General features: G+C 53.0%; 3 protein-coding genes across 5 annotated transcripts; 1 reads left to right on the plus strand and 2 right to left on the minus strand.

Annotated features, from left to right (window-relative positions):
• Positions 1-737: 737 nt before the first annotated feature.
• HAGHL (hydroxyacylglutathione hydrolase like) lies at positions 738-5,835 on the minus strand. 2 transcript variants are annotated; one of them, XM_062619051.1, is made up of 8 exons: positions 5,512-5,835; positions 4,509-4,573; positions 4,300-4,417; positions 3,816-3,924; positions 3,589-3,692; positions 3,337-3,438; positions 3,170-3,249; positions 738-2,878 (listed from the first exon to the last, which is right to left on the minus strand). In XM_062619051.1, the coding sequence occupies exons 1-8, from the start codon at positions 5,614-5,616 to the stop codon at positions 2,713-2,715; spliced, it is 849 nt and encodes a 282-aa protein (XP_062475035.1). In that variant the 5' UTR covers positions 5,617-5,835; the 3' UTR covers positions 738-2,712. The 2 variants fall into 2 exon arrangements, with proteins under 2 accessions (XP_062475035.1, XP_062475036.1); XM_062619052.1 differs by lacking the exon at positions 4,509-4,573 and having other exon boundaries at positions 5,512-5,649.
• Positions 5,836-6,809: 974 nt separating this feature from the next.
• LOC134163858 (hydroxyacylglutathione hydrolase, mitochondrial) lies at positions 6,810-18,154 on the minus strand. Of its 2 annotated transcripts, none has more exons than XM_062619053.1 (9): positions 18,033-18,154; positions 13,909-14,090; positions 13,389-13,453; positions 12,434-12,551; positions 11,308-11,416; positions 10,177-10,280; positions 9,634-9,735; positions 9,122-9,201; positions 6,810-8,627 (listed from the first exon to the last, which is right to left on the minus strand). In XM_062619053.1, the coding sequence occupies exons 2-9, from the start codon at positions 14,011-14,013 to the stop codon at positions 8,528-8,530; spliced, it is 783 nt and encodes a 260-aa protein (XP_062475037.1). In that variant the 5' UTR covers positions 14,014-14,090; positions 18,033-18,154; the 3' UTR covers positions 6,810-8,527. The 2 variants fall into 2 exon arrangements, with proteins under 2 accessions (XP_062475037.1, XP_062475038.1); XM_062619054.1 differs by having other exon boundaries at positions 17,916-18,043.
• A 12-nt stretch (positions 18,155-18,166) lies between these two features.
• On the plus strand, positions 18,167-19,076 carry FAHD1 (fumarylacetoacetate hydrolase domain containing 1). The gene has a single exon (XM_062619055.1). The coding sequence runs from the start codon at positions 18,327-18,329 to the stop codon at positions 18,996-18,998; it is 672 nt and encodes a 223-aa protein (XP_062475039.1). The 5' UTR covers positions 18,167-18,326; the 3' UTR covers positions 18,999-19,076.
• The last annotated feature ends 926 nt before the right edge of the window (positions 19,077-20,002 follow it).

The raw sequence follows: 20,002 nt of genomic DNA on the forward strand, positions 1-20,002 counted from the left end.
CCTTGGTGTCTCTGAAAGGTGTTACTGCACTAAAGGTACTAGAAGGTGACTGTGAGGAGTAATCTCTACAAGTAGTTTACCAGAGCAATCCAAGACGTTAGTAAAGCACATCTGGTTTAATGCAGCGTGTTATGATGCTTTGCCAGAAGACAGATGTGAAGCAGCTTTGGGCTGCTGTTGCTAGAGGTGACGTGTGCCTGTCTCAATGTATTTATATGTGGGGGTGTTTTCAGAGCTTTGCACAGAAAAACAACTGAATTATGAACTGGTTTTGGTCTATTTAATGTGAATGTCTATTGGAGCTCCAGTGTGTGTGTGGAGGGGAAGGATGTGCAGGAGGATTCACAACTGTACCTGAACTCAAGGGGATGCTGGTAGATGTGGGATCTCTCCTGATGACTGCTGTAGCTGCAAGAGACCATGAACTGAAGAACCACATTGCTGAATCACTTCAGTATTTCCAGTTCCTGCTCTGTGAGGAAGGACTCTGCAGGGAGTAAAGTGGGCAAAAGCTGCCCCATTGCTTTGTTCCTTCAGAGTAAATGCAACCAGAGGGAGCTGGTGCCTGGATCTAGCTCAGGCTGAACCCTGGGCAAGGATCCTCCCACCATTACTGCAGACCTTGAGCTCAGGCTGTCAGAGCAAAGCTGCCAGCCCTTGATTGACCTGCGTCTCACTGCAGCACAGTCTGTGTCCTCCTCCAAGCTCCTCCTCTCTGTTCCAAGTAAAGCCAAAAGTCATTTTTGATACTGGTTTTTAATTAAAGCTGTACATTTTTCAGGTGCTGCTGATCAATGAGTGAATTCACAGTGTTCCTAAGGTGAGAACCTCCCCCTGCCCGCCCTCATTTCAATGCTTTCAGTGCACCCTTTCCCATGCATAGCTTTATAACACAGTGTTACACTAAAGCAGGCAGTTCATCCACAGGAGGGACCACTGCTGACACAGGGTCAGTCCAAAAGTGCCGAGACCATCAACCCTGTACCTTAGTGCAAGGGAGACACATGCTGTTGCTGTTGAGAACATGCACATCAGGCTGGAAGTGCACAAATAAAGCTAAAATAGCTGGAGATGAAACAACTGGGGCTCTACATGAGTCTCTTTTCCAGTTACCTGCACATTGCTAAAGCCATCAGGTTCTCCACTTGAAACAAGCCAAGTCAGCTCTACAGACACTCCAAGCTCTAAAGAACTTAGAGCTTGTGCTTGAGCTCCTGCTGCCAAGATGAACAGAGCTGGTGCTGGTCCAAGAGCCCTCCCTGAGCACATGGGGTTCATCCTGCTCCTACTGTACATAAATCTCCTAAGGAACACACAGGTAACATCTGCAAACTGTCCAGTTACATTTAAACAGGGTAGCTGAGGCAGCTTGTGCAGCAGGATGAATTCTAACACTATAACTTAATAAAAGGCAACCAAACCCCTTAGCTTAACTTCTAGCAAGGGAAGAAATGGCCACAAACCTGGCAGCAGTGGGAACTGATGCAATCCACACGTGAAAGATCCTGAAGTCAACTCTATTCCAGTGTTAGAAGCAATATAGTTTATAATTGGCACTGTTTAAAGCAACAACATGGGGGAAAGGATGATGGGAGCAGCTCCTCTATGTTCTCTGGAGCTGTGCACAACAAGGGTAGGTACAGCAGCACCAAGACAGTCACATGCTGCACGTGGAGGTAGAGAAGAACCCGCAGCATCCCAGGCCCTTCAGGGGGAATTTCACAGCTATTTACAGAGCTGCCATCAAGCCCTTCTATTTCCATCCCAAAAATAAAACTACTTTATAATGCACCTCCCACCACCTGCATAAAACCAAGCTCTGCACATCACTCACACTTAAAAACCCAAAACACAGTAGGTTCTGCACAACCTGAAGGAAGAGGCTGCAAAGTGATGAGGCTCAAGGGACCCTGCTGGTCCTCAGCTCTTGTTGTGAATAGAAGGCCACATAAATGCAGCTTTCAGCCAAGAGCTTCCCAGGCTTTCATCCTGGAGAGGGAAGCATCAATGGATGGGGAGCAGCACCTTGGTGTTTGCTGCCTGAACTCTGTCCTGCCTTGAGAAGTGTTTTCTGAAACCAGTGCATTGGAGCACGTATCCCTCCGGGCCTCATCTCCACCTGGTGCTGCTTTGCATGGGGTCAGTGGTTTGGATGGCTCCCATAAGGCAGTGGTTGTGTTACACATCCCTACGCCACGTTCCTATGTTGGCCTTCCATAAAAATAGGGAATAAAAGGGGGGAAAAATACCCAAACCTCACTGCAATGAGGGCTTCCGGAGTCAAGGTACTGCTGGACACGAGGAAAAACTCCAGCCTCTTCCCGGCTTCCTCTTGTGCATCCAAGGCTCGGTGTCACCTCATCCCTGCCCATGGAGCCAGCAGCTCCCTGCCTGCCCTTGTCCTGAGCAGGGAATGGGGTGACTGGTGTGGAGCTCTGAGCTCCTGCACTGTCACCAGTGTGGGTATCCTCCTCCAAAGCATCCCCCGACCCTCCACCACCAGCAGCCACAGCCACAGCCTGGCTGAAGGCACCCGCAGGGACCAGGGTAACCAGGCACGGCGCTGGAGGGAGCACAGCACAGCAGCCTCACAACAAGCAGGTAAAAGACAGAATCCACTTCCCAAGTGCTGAATCTGATGGGAGCGAGAGCCAGATGGACAGAGTCCAGGAGAAGCTCCCACCAGGATGGGGACAGCAGTGCCATGGCTGCTCACTTCTTCTCCAGGAAGGCGCTGAAGAGTCCCCAGTCAAATGCCAGCATGGCCTGAGGGTTGGGCCTCTCCTTGGGCTTCTTGAAGTTGTCCTTCTCAGTGCGGAGGGTCCTCAGCACCTCCACTGGGTCCGTCTTGCCCGTGAACTTCTGCACAGCCTCTTCCCTGCAAGGAGACCAGCTCTGCTGGGAGTGGGGTGGGTGGGATGGCAACCCTCCTCCCTGATGGACAATGGGGTCATCTCCCTGTGCTGGGGGTGCTGGGGGACACATGGCCCATCTGTGGCACCCATGGTGTGTGTGGTGCAGGACCCTGTGTCTCCTCCCTCAGGGCTTGGAGTTGCCACCAGCCAGCAAAGCTGTTGGGAGAAGGGATGATGCTGGAAGGAAAAGGGGAGCAGAGCATGGGGCAGGACCAGTCTGGAGTGTCCCTGCAGCGGGGCCCATCACTGCTTACGTGACCCGCAGGAAGGGGTTGTAGAGGAACTCCTCCTGCAGCGTGGAGGGCACTGTGGGCAAGTCCTCGTCATCCCGCTGCTGCGGAGGAACCAGAGACATCCGAAAGCCCAACATCAGCCAGCATCCCCCTTTACACCCCACCCCAGCAGGGACACAGCCACTTACTTTGGCCCATGCGAGCTTCTTCTTCACTATTTCATTCTCTGGTTCCACTTTCAAGGCGAACTTGAGGTTCCGGACGGTGTATTCATGGCCACAGAACACCTTCTGCAACCAGCATCAAACATACTCCTGGCGCTGGATCTGACACTCACCCAGGTCCCACTGCAGCCCCAGGGATGGGCAATGCTACCCTCAAGCCCCCTCCTCGTTTTGGGGTTCCTTTCCTAGGCTGTAGGTGAGGTGTGGGGCACTCACCGTCTCCTCCGGCAGAGCCCCCAGGATTTGGGTGAGGTTGGTGTACATCTGCTCTGCTGTGCCCTCAAAGAACTTCCCGCAGCCTCCCACAAACAGAGTGTCACCTGCAGGGAATGGGGTATGGATATGGAGCAGACCCTGGTCCCGCTCCCAGGGATGGGGGGACAGGCAGCAGGCACACAGCATGTCCCGTGTCCCCATGGGGTGCAGGTTGCAGGGTGTCATACCTGAGAATAGTGCTGGAGCATCAGGAGAGCCATCCTCCCACATGAAGTAGCACACGTGGCCCGAGGTGTGGCAGGGGGTGAAGAGGCACCTCACCCGGATGGCCCCGAACTGTGGGGGGAGAGGGTCAGGACCAAGCTGGTGTCCCCATGATGTGCAGTCAGACCCCCCCAGGCCCCACAGTGTCACCCACCAGGGGCTCAGCAGGTCACACACGTGCTAGGGATGCTGGTTTTGGGTGAGACCCATGTTGCATGAGTCTGCTCTGATGGTGTCCCAGGAAAGGGCTGCATCCCCCAGTGCAGTCCCAAAGGGGCAGGGAATGGGATGAGGTTTCTCCTCCAGCCCAATACTCCATCCCAACCCCAACCTGTGGTGCCACACCTGCAACCACCCCAGCGCCATGTCTCAGCCCTGCTCCCCATCAACCCAGCACTACCGCCACACCATGGAGCAGGATTCGTGCAGGGTCCTACGGGCACGCACCATCAGCTCCTGCTCGTGGGTCACCTTGTGCGTCAGGGCCCCGATCCGCTCATCGGCACCGTACACATGCAGGCCAGGGCAGAGCCTCGCTAGCTCCTCGTTGCCCCTCGCATGGTCCCTGCACCAGGAGAGGAGGGAATGGGCACCCAGTCCTGGTTTCACTTGGATCACAGCCACCCCAGTCCCCAGCTCACACTGGCAGCACTTACCAGTGATGATGGGTGGTGAGGATGGCTCTGAGCACCACGTCCTCCTTCCTGATGATTTCCAGCAACTGAAACAGACCCAGAGTATGGAATCATGGAATGGTTTGGGTTGGAAGGGACCTTCAAAGCTCATCTAGTCCAACCTCTTACAATGAACAGGGCATCTTCATCTGGATCAGGTTGCCCAGAACCACAGCAGACAGCAGAAGGAAGAGCACCATGGCTCCTATGGCCACCATGCCTATCCCGGCACAGGATCTGTCCCAGCGAGAGGCAGAGCACCCAAAACCACCTCCCGAGCAGCCCTGGGCTGTGGTTAGCATGAAGTCCCAGCTCTCCGAGCACAGAGCAGAGCAGGCAGACGGGAACACCCTGTTCCCATGGGACAGTGGCACTTTATGCCCGGTGCTTTCCCAGCCCAGCGCGGACCATGGCGTTCTCACCACAGCAGGGAGACGGTGTCCATGCCACCCGTGCCGGCCACAGCGAGGAGCCGTGCAGGGCTGCCAGGACGGTTCTAACACCAACTTCACGTGCACCGCCTGGAACACCCCTGCGGCGGCTCCCGGTTCCGCTCCTCGGAGAGGAAGGAAACGTCCGAGTCAGCAACAAACGCTTAAAACCCGCGACAGCGCTGGCAGGACGCGCTGCGGCTGCGGGGGGCACAAGCGGGTCTGTCACCAGCCCGGGGAGCCAGCAACAAGGAGTGATTTCTCCCCAGAATGGGGATTTCACATGGCAGCTGTGCTCCAAAGCTCTGTTCAGGGTTATTCTCCTTTGCTGTGGGGTCTGGCAGGCTCCAGCCCAGAGGGAAATGCCTCTGCCACGGAGGGAGGTCTGGAACAGGTACCCCAAACCATGGGGCTGAGCAGGGGTCAGCGATGCTGCTAGGATGCTCCATCTGAAGCCCCCACATGTGAACCCCACACATGCCCACCGCCACCATGGACGCGTCCCCGCATGGGACCCCACAACCCACCCGGGGCACAGCGGGGCTGCAACTCACCCTTTTGGGCACAGCAGCATCCACGGCGATGGCATCGCGGGTGCTCTCCTCGATGACCAGGTACATGTAGTTGTCCTCCAGGACGGAAATCACCTTCACCTTCATGCTCCCGCACCAGCACCGCCCGCAGGACGCGGGGGGGGGGGGCACGAAGCAGCACTAAGGGGGTGGGGGGGTCCCAGCCCCGTGCAGCCGCGGGTGCGGGCACAGGGGGTGGTCGCTGTACCCGTGTCCGCCCCCGCAGGCCGCCCCACGCGTGACGCAGCCGGTACCTGCGGGAGGCTCCGTTGCGGCCCCTCCCGCAGCGCTCGGGCGCGTCCCGCCCCACAACCCCCCCGGTGCGGGGCGGGTCCGGCTGCGTGGGGCGGTGACACCGAGCGGGGCACGGGGCCTCCCAGGAACCACCGCCCCGCACCGCACCGAGACCCGCATCACGCACCCGCTGCGGGGTTAACCCGCAACCGGGTACCACCAGGGGGAATCCGGACATGCGGTCCCCCGATATCCCGAAACAGGGGCTTGACAAAGTCACAGCCCCACAGGCAGAAGCAGCCACCATCAGTGTGCTCCAGGGAGAAGGATGAGGGGCTGCAGCAGGGCTGCGGGTGTCAGCTCCCACCAGGAATGGGAAGTGGCACCGGCACACAGGGGTAGGGACACATCTGAACACTGCAGTAGGAGCAGAGCTTCAGGAGAGACGGGGCTACCACCTATAGAGCCCAAACAGCACCAAAGGCATGGGGTAGACATACAGAGAGCTTCAGCTTCATTCTCAGCCAGGCACAAGCTCTGATTTGGGGTTAATGTGGTCCTGTAAATGCCATGGGTGAAGGAGGGAACAGCCCCTGCAAGCAGGAAACAAGCACTGACCATGGCTCCAAGTTGTAACAAGACCTTGGATCAAGCCCCAGAGTATCCCAAAATACCCCCCTTGGATTACAGAATCGTAGTACGGTTTGGGTTGGAAGGGGCCTGTAAAGGTGGTCTAGTCCAACCAAGGGCTTTCCACAATGCACATACTCCACACCTCTGGACTTACACAGTAACTGGAATTTTAAATCCCAAACAATTCAGGCTCCATTGCACACCCTGAGCCTCCTTGTGACCCTTCTGTACTATACAAGTATGGGGATAGGAAGAGGGGATCTGCAGCTGGAACAACCTCATACAGTATTGGAGTATGAGGATTAGGTCAAAGGATGCCTCCAGTTGGTTGATTCAACCACTAGTACTGAAGAATTAAATCAATGAAACTGTATGATAAAAGCCTCCCCTCCTGCAGCCCACCTCACCAACGCTGGCTTTACAGTTGTCATTTATTTGCTCTCCATCAAACAGCCACCGGTACAATCACGCTCCGTTGTAGCAGCACAGCATTCAAGGTAGTGAAGATTCAGGTACCACTTTTCTGTCTGAACTACATCAAATTCACCTTTTTAAAGCAAATAAAGAAACGGTGCTACCCCAAACCCAGCTCAGACACTGAGGAACAGCAGCTTGTGGTCACACCAGGGACCCCAGGTGACAATCCATTGTGGGGTTACTTACCAACATGCACTGGGGAGAGAGGGAGAAAACAGAACCAAAATCGTTTTGACACTTCTGTTAGTTTTAGCTGCAAAAGATTTGTTTGAAAACCTCTTGTACTTGAGCAGATCTGCAGCAAGCAGAGAGCATGATAAGGAAGGAGATACCATTAGGAGGAAGATGCGTTACAGACACAGATGCCAAGCCCACAAGGATGCTCCTCACCCTTTACTCACATCTCTTGCGTGTGAAGACATCAAGCTGGAGGATGGGAAGTGCAGGAACCCCTCACTGAAAACTTGGACTAGTTTTCCCCCAAAATTTACCCCATTCACCCACTCTGACACACACTTGGAAAAGCCCTTTAAGCTCATCAAGTCCAACCATTGCCCAGCATTGCCAAGGCCACCACTAACCCATGGCACTGAGGGCCTTGTCTACATGGTGTGTGAACACTTGCAGGGATGGTGACTCCACCACTGCCTGTTCCAATGCCTGAGCACCCTTTTGGTGATAAAACTCCCCAGCACACACAGCCCCAAAGCCAGAGTCTCACCATAACAGTTGCTCTCCCGCTGGGGAACAGCAAACAGGTAGTAAAATACTCATTTGTCCTGTTACTCACAGCAAGGCACAAAGCAGCTGCCCTGGCTCTCAGCAGCAAGGCATCAGTAGAGGAGTCCCATCAGCACACAGTCACTAGGTAAGTGGTTTCTTCTCAGGATTTAAGCCAGCAGACAAATCCCTTCTTCATTTGTGTGGTACTAATACAAGTAACATACAGGTCACACTTGAAAGCAGTAAGCAGGTACATGCAGACAGGCATAAGAGTGGAAGGTTTAAGCAACAGTGCAACCTCTAAGCAGCTGCCTGGTATTTACTGCAGCCCAGGGGAGGGAATGTCAGAGACAAAAGAGCTGGGCAGCCCCCAGGGGGCAGGGTCAGAGCAAGACGATGTCACCACCTGAGCCCCACACCAGCAGAGTGGGTCTGTCACCAGGAACTGGTTTTAGTGGAGCCAGAGGTGCCAGGCTTGGAGGCATTTAAGTAGCAGCATGGCAGGCAGGTTCAACTCCTCAGCTGGCAATGCAGTTACTGCAGTTTGTCTGGTTTAGATGAAGGTATCTCAGGGCACAGTCCCACTGTCGTTTGCAGCAGGCTCCTACAGACAGAACAAGAGCTTCTTCCTAGACCTCAGGGTTCGACCCTTCCCCACCCCAGGCTCTGAGCCACATATCAACACTTGGAAAATGATGTGCATGTGACATGTGTGACAGTTTGAGAGCCAGAAATAGAAGGATAAATATTCTTCATCATAATATAAATATGCTGTAGAACATCTCAACAAGGGCAAAGTGCTTCTTTTTACCTTAATTAAAACAAAATAAAAGCCTAAATATGACTCAACCACAACAAAAGGTCCAACTCCTAAGACATCTGAACAGTCTAAATTACACTTAAACTGACATTAAAGTGATCCAGGCAGTGCTCAGTCCTTCGGGACTCGGAAATTATCCTTCTCTTTCCTGATGGCCCCCATTGTTCGGATGGGGTCGGTCTCCCCAGCATGCTCCTGAACTGTCTTCTCCCTGCCAGAGGAAAACACCACATGCAAGAACTGCAAGATAAAATCTCAGCAATGAAGTCACTACTATCACGTTTTGCCTGCATCAAGGGGAAATGTTGCACTTAAAGATGAAAGACTCGGGGCTCTGGCACAGGCTTATCGGCTCCCTTGGTTTAAATGCTCAATGGCAGGAGGAAATTGGAAATGCTTTTGTGCCTTGGACAGCATCTGCTGCTGCCAAACTCTGCTTTATGAGGGAATGGAATTACACAATGAAACTTGTTCTGTCTCCTGAGTCAGGGACTTCAGCACCAGCAGAGATGCTCACCACAACCCTTCATGCTGCACTGCAGCAAGCTTTTGCCAGGACAGCGAGTGTATCTGAAGGAGCATCCTGAGGGCATCAGCAGGAATATGTAAAGCAGAAGAGCAATTCCCAGTTACAGCTCTTTCTTTGGACACCTTCCCTTCCCGCATCCCCCTCCAAACACGAGCATCCCCACACTTCCCCTGTACCTCACTCGCATGAAGGGGTTGTACGTAAACTCTTCTGCAATGGTGGAGGGTATGGTTGGCTCACCACTGTCGTACTTTGCCTGTAACAAGGGAGAGATTTCTGCTTCATGAGGAAGGTTTTAGTGAACAAGAAATGTCCTGTGTATGAACCACGCAGGGTTAGTGCTGCACTGAACTGCCTGAGCTGCTCCTCAGGCCAGGCCCTTCCCAGGGCAGCACACAGCCAACAAGCACTGAGGTGCACACACAGACACTGGGGACACACACCCTCCCAGACAGACATGGACATCAGCATGTAATTATACCAAGAAGCTTTCAGGGAGGGTCACATCTCCACCAGGAGCAAACAGTCTTCTCTGGGCCACAAACAAACCCTGTTCCCCCACACATTGCTCCCCTGGCCTCCCTTTCCTCAGTCTTTCTCTCCAACGTTGTCTTCTCTCCTCCACCTCCTCAGAAGAGCTTTGTCTCCATGAAGGCAACAAGCCTAGGGAAAGGATGAATGAGCTTACCTTGGCCCAAGCAAGCTTTTCCTGGATGGCAGCATTATTGGGTTCAACGTGTCGAGCAAACTTGAGGTTGTTGATTGTGTATTCGTGACCGCAGTAAACTCTCTAGGACAAGAAGGGAAGACTGAGACTGGGTACCTCTGAAGGCGCAAAGCTGGAGCCACCAGGTACCACCATCAATGTGGCCAACCCTCAAGGACACACTCCACCCTCCACTGGAGACCCACACAGGAGAAGTGCCAGGAATTATCAGCCAGTACTATCTGCCAATTCCACAGCAAGCCTGATGAAAGAGCCTAAGCGTTCCAGCTCATCAGCCTTGTTTTAATAAGTAGCCCCTACTCTGTCCCCACAAAGCACAAACATATGGGATAGGTATTTCCTTCCCCAAGCACTCCAGCTATTCAGCATCAAAGACAGTTCCCTATGTAAGCATTCATTCCTTCAACTCTCTCTTTGAACACTGTTATTAGGAAGACAGTTTCTTTGATGTCTGGAGTAGTTTGTGGCTGGTTTAATTTACTAGCACAAAAGGAGGATTCGTACCGTTTTGGGGTCCAAGGTGCCCAAGATCTCAATCAGAGCTCTGTACATCTCCTCTGGGGTTCCCTCGAAGAATTTCCCACATCCAGCCACAAACAGCGTGTCACCTGCAAGGGAGGGTGACATTGTGTCAGGACCAGACACGGCTCCACACACCAAAGTGTGAGCACATGGACCAGAGGGCTCAGTCCTGCCACTGCTGTTCTCGTTGCAGCTCAGTAGAAGGCCTGGGGACAGTCAGGCTGTTCATGTGCTACATGAACCCACGTGGCAAACACAACTTGTGGGAAACCCCACAACCTCGCCATGCAAACCTGTGGGCAGTCTGCCGTCCCCTCCTGTCCCTTCTAGAGCAGACAAGGAATAATAGTGGTCTTTGCTAAGAAGCTGAACAAAAGTGGGTTGCTTCTGCATTTTCTCCTCAATGACCCCTAAAATCTTGCTTAAGCCATTACTTCTTCTATGCAGCAGTTGGTGCAAGCTCTGGAGAACGCCCCTCAGGAGAGGAATGACATGACAGGGCACAGTCGCAGGGAAGGGGGGGATCCTACTCTCTAAAACAGGATGCAGAACCAGCTACAGGAGGTGAAGCACCAGCCCTCTCTTACTCCCCTATCTTCTTTCAGTTTTGTTACAGATATGAGTACAGATACATGAAAAACCAACAGGTTTTGGAATCAGCCACAGTTTGGTCTGAGACCATAAACCAACAGCTCTTTGTTCCAAAGAGAATACTGATGTAGGACTCGTCCAGGACTCACTCTTGATATTGCTTGCAGGGTGTCCAGCAGTGGTTTACAAACCCAGAGGGGTTTCATCAGTTTCAGCTACAACTACCACTTAGTAGCACTTGATAAGGGGGCAAGCCGTGGCAGTGTTAAAGGCCAGGCTGGATGGGGCTTGGAGCAACCTGCTCTAGTGGAAGGTGTCCCTGCCCAAGGTAGGGGGTTGGAACTGGATGAGCTTTAAGGTCCCTTCCAACCTGAACCATTCTGTGATTCTAAGATGTCGATGTTAACCAACTGCACTGGCAGGAAGGGATGACTGCACGTCCAGAGTCAGAAGCACACAGGCAGAGGGGTAGCTCATCCTTTGCAACATAGACTGTGGCAATGCAACCTCCCAACTCCTCACCTGTAAAAACTGCAGGTGGCTCGGAGCTATTTGGCTTAGTCACATAATAACAGATGTGTCCAGAAGTGTGACACGGCGTACAGAGGCATTTCACATTAAGAGATCCCACCTGAGAAGAAGGCAGAAGACTAGAGCTTAAGCTACTGTTGGCTAGCATTTGTATGGTTAGCAAAGAACTGCAACTATTACAGTGGTCCAGTGGTCCTACAGGCAAATTCTCATACAGCTCTGCTCCTGGGAGAGACCAGCAAGAGAGGTTTATGGCAGGGGCTTGGAAGGGAGCTGTCTCCTCCTAGCAGGTGTTGTGACAAAGGGAACTGCCAGAGTCTTTTATTTACATGCAGAGTGACCCAGCCTCTGGTTGGCAGCAAGAGCAAACAGAGCCTGAGCAATACACAATCCTAAACAAAGTTAATCAAGTGTAAAAAGCTCCAAACAAAAATGAAGCTGAAGGGAAGAAGTGGATAACGCTCACAGAAAGGGAAGGATTAAACACATTCATGAGGCTAGGGGGATGTTTCCCCCACAGCCCTGATTTGCACACCTTCCCATGTACTTCTGTGCTCCCTTTTTTTGCTCATCCCCGCTCCCCAAAGGTGCACGCCAGGACTAGCAGTGCCATTCATGCCAGCCTGCACATTTCACAGCAGTTTATGTCATCTGCCTGTAAGCAGATCAGCGAGGTTCCAACAAGGTCTGCTGCTCTAGCTCTGGAAAGCAGTGCAGGCTGCTAGCACTGCTGGCCCACTTTCTCTTCCCCCTGTATTCCAGCCTTCCTTCAGAGAGGACCACTTATGTTTTTCTAGTGCCAGCTACACTTCAAGCAGAGTGCAAGCCCTGTCCTGTCACACATCTGTTCCGAGCACCCCAGTTAAGGTAGCTGTCAAGGAGCTCAGGGACATCCAACATGCTCCAGGCAATGAGGTTTCCAGGCCATGCCAATGTCCTCATCAGTGATGTATCACCCACCAAAACAAGACTTAAACTATCAGCTACATCCAAGAGATATGAAAAGAGCTGTGACCACAATATTAGCTGAAGTTGGACCACTCCAGAGGTCCAGCTCTAAAGCTGTGACACACAGAGGAGACGCCTCTAGCCAAGTCCTGCAGCTCACTCCCTTTACCTTAAGGGATGTAAGGTGAGACACTTTCTGGGTCAGGGCTCCGACTCTGCTGTCTCCCCCATAGACACGCAACCCCGTCTCCATCTTCACCAGCTTCTCGTTTCCTCCAGCATGGTCCCTGGAAGAGCAGAACAATGGATTTGGGCGGGATGAAGACAAATTTATCATAACTCATATTGCAATGGTAACCTCCAGGTGATCATCTCTAATCTACTATTCTCCCAGTATCTAACATTGTTCTCATATCAAGGAATACGTCACATCAACACGAGTGGGGACAATTTCTCCAGTAATCAGGGCAGTGAGAAGTGGAACAACCCCCACAAGTTCAAACCTAGGTGGGAAACACCAGCCTTAGGGGCTTACAGTCAACTCTCCAGTAACTAAGACTGGGATAAGTGGAATACGTGTAACTCAGTGTTCCACAAGACACCATGGAGCAGGCACAACAGCTCAGCATGTGCTCACAGTGCTGATCCTGCCAGATCAGGGCTGGCTCTCCAGCCACAGAGGTGGCTCCACTATGACCCATGGGAGAGGTTGCTCAGGGTCAGCACTGCAGAACTGCTGAAGCAAAACATTCACCTTTACATCCCTGGCAGAGTTGATCTGCAACGCAGGTAATCCTCCCACCAGTGCTGACTGAGTAGCACGCCTTACAGGCATGCCCTAGCACCTCAATGTGAGCAAGGTGCACGCCACAGCTCTCTTCACACGCAGCTATTTCACCTGAAAGAAGTCAGCATCTTAAAATTCAAAGGCACTGGCACACAGAGCTTGCATCTAGACAATCTATTTGGTTGATAGCAAGCCCAAGGGAATGCTTCCCCGCTCCGATCTTTCCACTCACACCTAAGCTCCTGCTTAGAGACCAATCTGATCCAGAAAAGCAACAATTCTTGACTGCCTGTGTTTATACAGAGGGAAGAGGGATCCCACTACAGCCGATAGTTACCAGTGGTGATGGGTGGTCAGGACAGTTGTCAGCTTCACCCCATGCTTTTTGACAGCATCCAAAACCTGCAGGCACAGGGCAGAGCAAGAGCATTACAACTCATGTGAAATGACTTGACAGCATAACTGGTGCCTGGTGTAACCTGAACACAACTGCTCCAAGGTTTGCAAGAGCCCCAGCAACTCTCCAAGTTGTAATTACAGATCAGGATAAAAGGTCTCTGATCCAGACAGTCATGACTAAGCCCTCAGTAACATTTCCTCTTTCCTGCACTACATGAAACTTGAGGGCAAAAACCAAAATCAGGTCAATAACCCCTGAATTCAGGGACAAGCTGTCTGAGCCCAGAAGAAGATGCCTGTGAAGCTGTGTTGTACCTGTGCATGGCCAGTATTTCCTGCCTTTGCCCCAAGCCTGAGTCAGCATATGACTAATTCCCTCATGGATGTGGCAACCTGGAAGGATGTCCCAGACTTGCTGCAGTGAGCACCCTGCTCACAAGAGCAGCAGACAGCATTACCTTCTGGGGCTGCACAGGATCCACTATTGCAGCCTCCTTCGTTTCCTCATCGATGAGGAGGTACATGTAGTTGTCTGTGAGGGCTGGGAGCAATTCCACCTTCATGTTGGCTTGTGTGATGGTCTTTGACTTCCTCTGCTCGTGCTCTGTGTGCAAGAAGATAGCTCGCAGCTGTGCTGGACCTGGGGACCCCAAGACAGTCAAACCCCAGGTTAGTCCAGTGAGAGGAACAAGTGGGACAGAGCACAGCAGGTCCCCACCTCACAGCCCAAGAAGGAAGGGTATGGACAGCCCAACCTGCCTGCTTCAGAGGCCACCATGGGGCAAAGCCTTCGTGCCTGGCTGTGTCATCTTGTGCCCCACTCCACCAGAGGCCCTTGGTGCCCTGCATCTGCACCAAAGAGGGATGAAACACTCTGCTCCCAGAGATGTGCTCATGCAGGGAAAGCACTGCACCTCAGTTAGAGAGAAGGTTTCAAGGGGCAGGAAAGCAGAAGGGAGAGGGAGCAGCTGGACAAAGGTCGGCCCAGGACAGTGACTTTGCAAATAAAAGCACAGATTTTTTACAGCCAAAGGACAAAAAAAGGAGAACTACACGAATGCACACACTGCTACAAGAGCAGTATCTGGCTTGTTACTTGGGAAAATCACATCCTGCACATGCATAGAGAGAAGATGGTCTCTCACATGGCAGGCAAGGCTCTTGCCTTGCCAGGTACCAGGCATGAACTGCAGGCAGGTTTCTTGCTCACAGGCCACCTTGACGGAACAGCAGTGCTTCCCTATTTGCTTTTGGTTAAATGTTTAATCAGATCCAAGCAGCAAACCTAATTCCAGATGCAACCTGGGCTCCACTGTTCAACTCACAGACAAATAGGCCTTAAAGAAACCATGAAGCAACAAAGAGGACAAGGTCCTCCACTGCTGGGGCTCTGGTCCATACATATACACAGGGAAAGAGGTGTCAGTCTCTGCAAGTCACAGATCAGTTGTCTTAACATCTCAAGGCCCTCACACACCACTAAGTGTGACTGTGCTGCTCTGAACTGGGCTGGCTCAGCCCCTGCTCCATTCTGCACCACTGACTTTTCTCCCCAAGGCTCCAACTCTCCGTGCTTGGTCACCTCAACCAGTGCCAAAGGGAGAGGTCACCACGCTCGTAATCAGCCTGCCCCATGCTCCCAAACTACATCTGTGCTGCCCAGCCTTGATAAGAGCCTGCCCTGGGGAGAAGAAGCCCCAGACTGCCTACAGCCAAAACAGACACATCCCCCCCCACACCCCCACAGTGACAACAGGCTGCAAAACCAAGATCCAAGCTCTGACCGGGGTGTGCAGCTCTAAACCCAGCCCAGGGAGGCTGTAAGGCCCCTCTGGCACTACTGCCCTGCCCAGAACTTTGTCCCTTTCTGCCTCCACCATCCCACTTGACTATGGTGGAAGGAAGGTGGGAGTAAAATTAAACACAGTGCTACAAGGAGAACTATAAGGCACAACAGTGTAAGCATGCACTGGGTACTTGACAGTGAAGGAATGTAGTACTGAGGAAAGCATCCCTACCTGCTGACAGTTCTTCTGGAGCAGAAGAGGCCTTTCAAAAAAAAGAACAACAAAAAAACCCTTACTATTCCTTGATAGGGAAAAATAATCAATTTTGTCTTTCACTGCTGCCTAATGTGATGGCAGTTTGGATGGCAGTCACATTTGGATGCTGTCATCAGTCACAAGAGCTGTATATAATGCATGTTTGTTTGTGCGCTAGACACCAACTAGAGGGGAAACACAGAAGGGGGAAAAAAAAAGAGAACAAAACACTACTTTAACATCAAGTCAAAGGAATTACTCACCCACTTAAAACACTTTCTTCCTCAGAAGCATTTCTAACCTTGGCCCTGATTCCAAAGTCTCTTTGCGTGTTTAATTCACCATTCTTGCAAAACAAACAAACAAGCAACACCGCAAAAAAGAAGCGTCTTCCAAAATGTGACTTAGACAAAGGAATGAGAAAACACTCACAACGTATGAAACTCCTTCTGAATTCCCATCTGCACCTTTCCAGCCTGCTGGCTCGGTGAGCAGAGCAGAGCACAGCCTGAGCTGCTCGTGAGAGGGACATGTTCTCCAGCACCGTTCTGCTCAAGGAAACTCCCCAGGTGACACAAAACCCCTGCCCTGGTCCAGCATCTACGATCGTATCATAGAAGGGTTTGTGTTGGAAGGGACCTTAAAGCTCATCCAATTCCAACCTCCTGCCACAAGCAAGGACCCCTTCCACTAGAGAAGCTTGCTCCAAGCCCCTGCGTCCAACCTGGCCTTGAACACTGCCAGGGATGGGGCAGCCACAGTTTCTCTGGGCGTGCCAGTGCCTCAGCACCCTCACAGGGAAGAGCTTCTGCCTAAGAGCTCATCTCAATCTCCCCTCTGGCAGGTTAAAGCCATTCCCCTTGGCCTGCCCCTACCTGTCCTTGTCCAAAGCTCTTCTCCAGGTTTCCTGTAGCCTCTTTAGGCACTGGAGCTGCTCTAAGGTCTCCCCTTCAGGAGCCTTCTCTTCTCCAGGCTGAACCAGCCCAGCTCTCTCAGCCTGGCTCCAGGGCAGAGCCGCTCTGTAACGCATGGATCACTGCACTACGTGCAGGTCTGCTCTAAAATTAACACCTGATGACTTCATTTTTGCTTGGTTTTGTAACATGTCCCTCCCAGCTTCATGCCTGAAGTGGAGTGAGACAGGCAGAGCAGAGCACCAGCAGCCTTTGACTCACACTGGGCTGTCTGGGACAGTTCTATCATGCAACGAGTCACCAAGAGGGAAGGGTTTGCAGAGGGGAGATGTTAATGTTATCACACAGATGCATGCATGCTGGAGACTGAAGGCAGGCAGGCAGCAGCACGGTGGAGAAAAGGAGGTTCCCTCAGAAAAGGGGAGGTTCCCTCAGAAAAGGGATGCTTCCCCTTTTCCACAGAATTCTGGTTTATTCATTTTATTACAGAAAAGAGTGGGAAAATCCTATTTCAGACACAGCTGTCACTCAAAAATGACTGCCCACACATACCCAGATGCATGTCCCTGCATTGACTCAGAGAAAGAAACACTCCATTCCATTTTATATGCTCCACACGCAGGTATTTTTCACATACCCTGCAATTTTGTGGCTCCACACACCACCAAGTGAGTCGGTTCATGAACCACAGACAACTCCCATTCCCACTTAACTTGCCAACCTGACTGGCACATGCTGCCAGCAGCATAGCCAGGGCCACCCACTGTCACCAAAGCCTGCATGGGATGTGCAGCATCCACCCAGCACCCTGGGAGAGCTCGGGAGCAGCTAGTACTGGGTTTGACACATTTGTTCCTACGACAGCATCAGGGTTTGCAAGTCTGGCAGTTAACTCCAATGAATTCTCAGTCATGAAAGCCAGATCTTAAAACCGGAGCAACACAATAGCAAGACTTCCCAGAGGCACTGTGAAGCTAAAGCCCAGGCTCCAATTCAAGGCCATTGGCAGAATTTAGGCCCTAAACGTAAACGCAAAAGCTCAGGTTTGGTATTGCTTTTTTGTTTACGTTGCCAATGCAATGTGCCACGCATCAAATCCACTGTAAACACCAGCCTCATCCCCGAGCCCTCCTCCCATCCCAAAGACCTGCGCTTTGCCAGCCCAGGCTCCATAGGCGCCTCCCAGCTGTGTTATCGATAGAAACCGTCCGCAGAGCCCGGCTCCAGCTGAGCAGAAACTGACCTACTTGGGGCTGTGAGTCAGCTTAAAAACCTGGGCGCACCCCTAAGCTGGAAAACGAGATCAGAAAATCCACCGTCACATCTCCGAGCTTGGCGGGGACCCGCTGCCAAACCCGGGTCTGGCCGCAGCCACCCAGCTCTCCGCACGGCCCCTCCGCCCCGGTACTGCCCAACCCCGGCCCCGCTGCAAGGCGACAGCTCCCCGCGCCCCACTGCCCGCCCCTACAGGTCCTAACCGGGAGCACCACCGCCGCCCGCCCCACGTACCGGCTCGGAGCAGGGCCCCAGCTCCCAGGGCCGCTAGGGCGGTGCCGAGGCCCTGCCAGCCCCCGCCGAGCATGGTGCAAAGCGCCCCGCCCGGTGCCCAGCCCCGGCCCCGGTTACCTTTGCTCTCCGCCCCGCGGCCGGCCCCGGGGAGGCGGGCAGCGGCGCCCGGGACGGCCCGGCACGGCCCCGGCCCGGCGTGCGGCAGGGGCGGTGCTGCGCGGCTCGGCGTCCTCCTGCCTCCCCGCTGCCGCTCGGCACGCCCGGCACGGGCGATTCGCTGACCCGGGTGAGGAGGCGGGGGACGAGCGGCAGCACCGGGCGGTCGCGGCGGGCAGGGAGCGGGCCGGAGGCGGCAGCGGGGCTCCCGGCCCGGCAAGGACAGCCCAAGGGCGAAGAGGAGCCGGCGCGGCCATGGCTTCCTCCAAACCCTTGTCTCGATTCTGGGAGTGGGGCAGGAACATCGTGTGTGTGGGGCGGAACTACGCGGAGCACGCCAAGGAGATGGGCAGCGCGCTGCCCCGCGAGCCCCTCTTCTTCCTCAAGCCCTCCACGGCCTATGTGCGCGAAGGGTCGCCCATCCTGCGGCCGTACTATTGCAGCAACCTGCACCATGAAGTGGAGCTGGGGGTGGTGATCGGGAAGAGAGCCCAGGCCGTGCCCCAGGAGGCTGCCATGGAACACGTGGCTGGCTATGCCCTCTGCTTGGACATGACAGCCAGGGACACGCAGGAGGAGTGCAAAAAGAAGGGTCTGCCCTGGACCTTGGCCAAGGGCTTCAGTTCATCGTGCCCAGTGAGCGACTTTGTGCCCAAGGAGAAGATCCCAGACCCTCACAAGCTGAAGATCTGGCTCAAGGTGAATGGGCAGCTAAGGCAGGAAGGGGATACCTCCTCCATGATCTTCTCCATCCCTTACCTGATCAGCTACATCAGTGAAATAGTCACCCTGGAAGAAGGAGACTTGATTCTGACAGGATCTCCCAAAGGTGTTGGGTCTGTGCAGGCCAACGACGAGATAGAGGCTGGGATAAAAGATGTCCTGTCCATGCGGTTTAAGGTGGCACAGCAGACACGCAGGTCCTAACCGGGAGCATGGCTGAGACCCCATCTGCATAGGAAGAGGCTCTTTCGGGAACATCTGTTTAATGAGGAGGTGCACAACGTGTCTGGCCATCACTGTGTGCTCTTGTGTGACTGGTACTGCTTTGACACAGGTATTGCCTTAAAATGAAAAGAAACCCCATTACCCATTAAGAGTAACACATTTTGTACTCCATGGGGATTAAGTAAGTAACTCATTACAGTGGTACCATTAAGTAAGTAACACTGTACCTTGGAACTGTTCATGGAGACAGTGGGCTGGGGAGGGAGCTGGGCTGGCCATCACTGTGTGCTCTTGTGTGCTGGTACTGCTTTGAGGCAGGTATTGCCTTAAAATGAAAAGAAACCATTAAGTAAGTACCCATTAAGTAAGTAACACATTAAGTGGTACCTTGGAACTGTCCATGGGGACAGTGGTTTGGGGAGGGAGCTGGGCTGGCCATCACTGTGTGCTCTTGCATTCTGGTACTGCTTTGAGGCAGGTATTGCCTTAAAATGAAAAGAAACCCATTAAGTAAGTACCCATTAAGTAAGTAACACATTAAGTGGTACCTTGGAACTGTCCATGGGGACAGTGGGCTGGGGAGGGAGCTGGGCTGGCCATCACTGTGTGCTCTTGTGTTGTGCTACTGCTTTGAGCCAGGTATTGCCTTAAAATGAAAAGAAACCCATTAAGTAAGTACCCATTAAGTAAGTAACACATTAAGTGGTACCTTGGAACTGTCCATGGGGACAGTGGTCTGGGGAGGGAGCTGGGCTGGCCATCACTGTGTGCTCTTGTGTTGTGCTACTGCTTTGAGCCAGGTATTGCCTTAAAATGAAAAGAAACCCATTAAGTAAGTACCCATTAAGTAAGTAACACATTAAGTGGTACCTTGGAACTGTCCATGGGGACAGTGGTCTGGGGAGGGAGCTGGGCTGGCCATCACTGTGTGCTCTTGTGTTGTGCTACTGCTTTGAGCCAGGTATTGCCTTAAAATGAAAAGA

The sequence above is a fragment of the Pezoporus occidentalis genome, unplaced genomic scaffold (assembly GCF_034315485.1).
Source record: "Pezoporus occidentalis ecotype Australia unplaced genomic scaffold, CSIRO_AGI_Poc_V1 ctg208, whole genome shotgun sequence".
Taxonomy (NCBI): domain Eukaryota; kingdom Metazoa; phylum Chordata; class Aves; order Psittaciformes; family Psittacidae; genus Pezoporus; species Pezoporus occidentalis.

Coding starts and splice junctions, on each gene's coding strand:
- HAGHL (XM_062619051.1), bottom strand. CDS start 5,616: ATGAAGGTGAAGGTGATTTCCGTCCTGGAGGACAACTACATGTACCTG. Junction 3,925..4,299: donor CCCACGAGCAGGAGCTGATG/GTGCGTGCCCGT, acceptor CTCCCCCCACAG/TTCGGGGCCATCCGGGTGAG. Junction 3,250..3,336: donor AGAAGCTCGCATGGGCCAAA/GTAAGTGGCTGT, acceptor GTTCCTCCGCAG/CAGCGGGATGACGAGGACTT.
- LOC134163858 (XM_062619054.1), bottom strand. CDS start 17,988: ATGCTCGGCGGGGGCTGGCAGGGCCTCGGCACCGCCCTAGCGGCCCTG. Junction 13,454..13,908: donor ATCCTGTGCAGCCCCAGAAG/GTAATGCTGTCT, acceptor CTGTGCCTGCAG/GTTTTGGATGCTGTCAAAAA. Junction 9,202..9,633: donor AAAAGCTTGCTTGGGCCAAG/GTAAGCTCATTC, acceptor CCCTTGTTACAG/GCAAAGTACGACAGTGGTGA.
- FAHD1 (XM_062619055.1), top strand. CDS start 18,327: ATGGCTTCCTCCAAACCCTTGTCTCGATTCTGGGAGTGGGGCAGGAAC.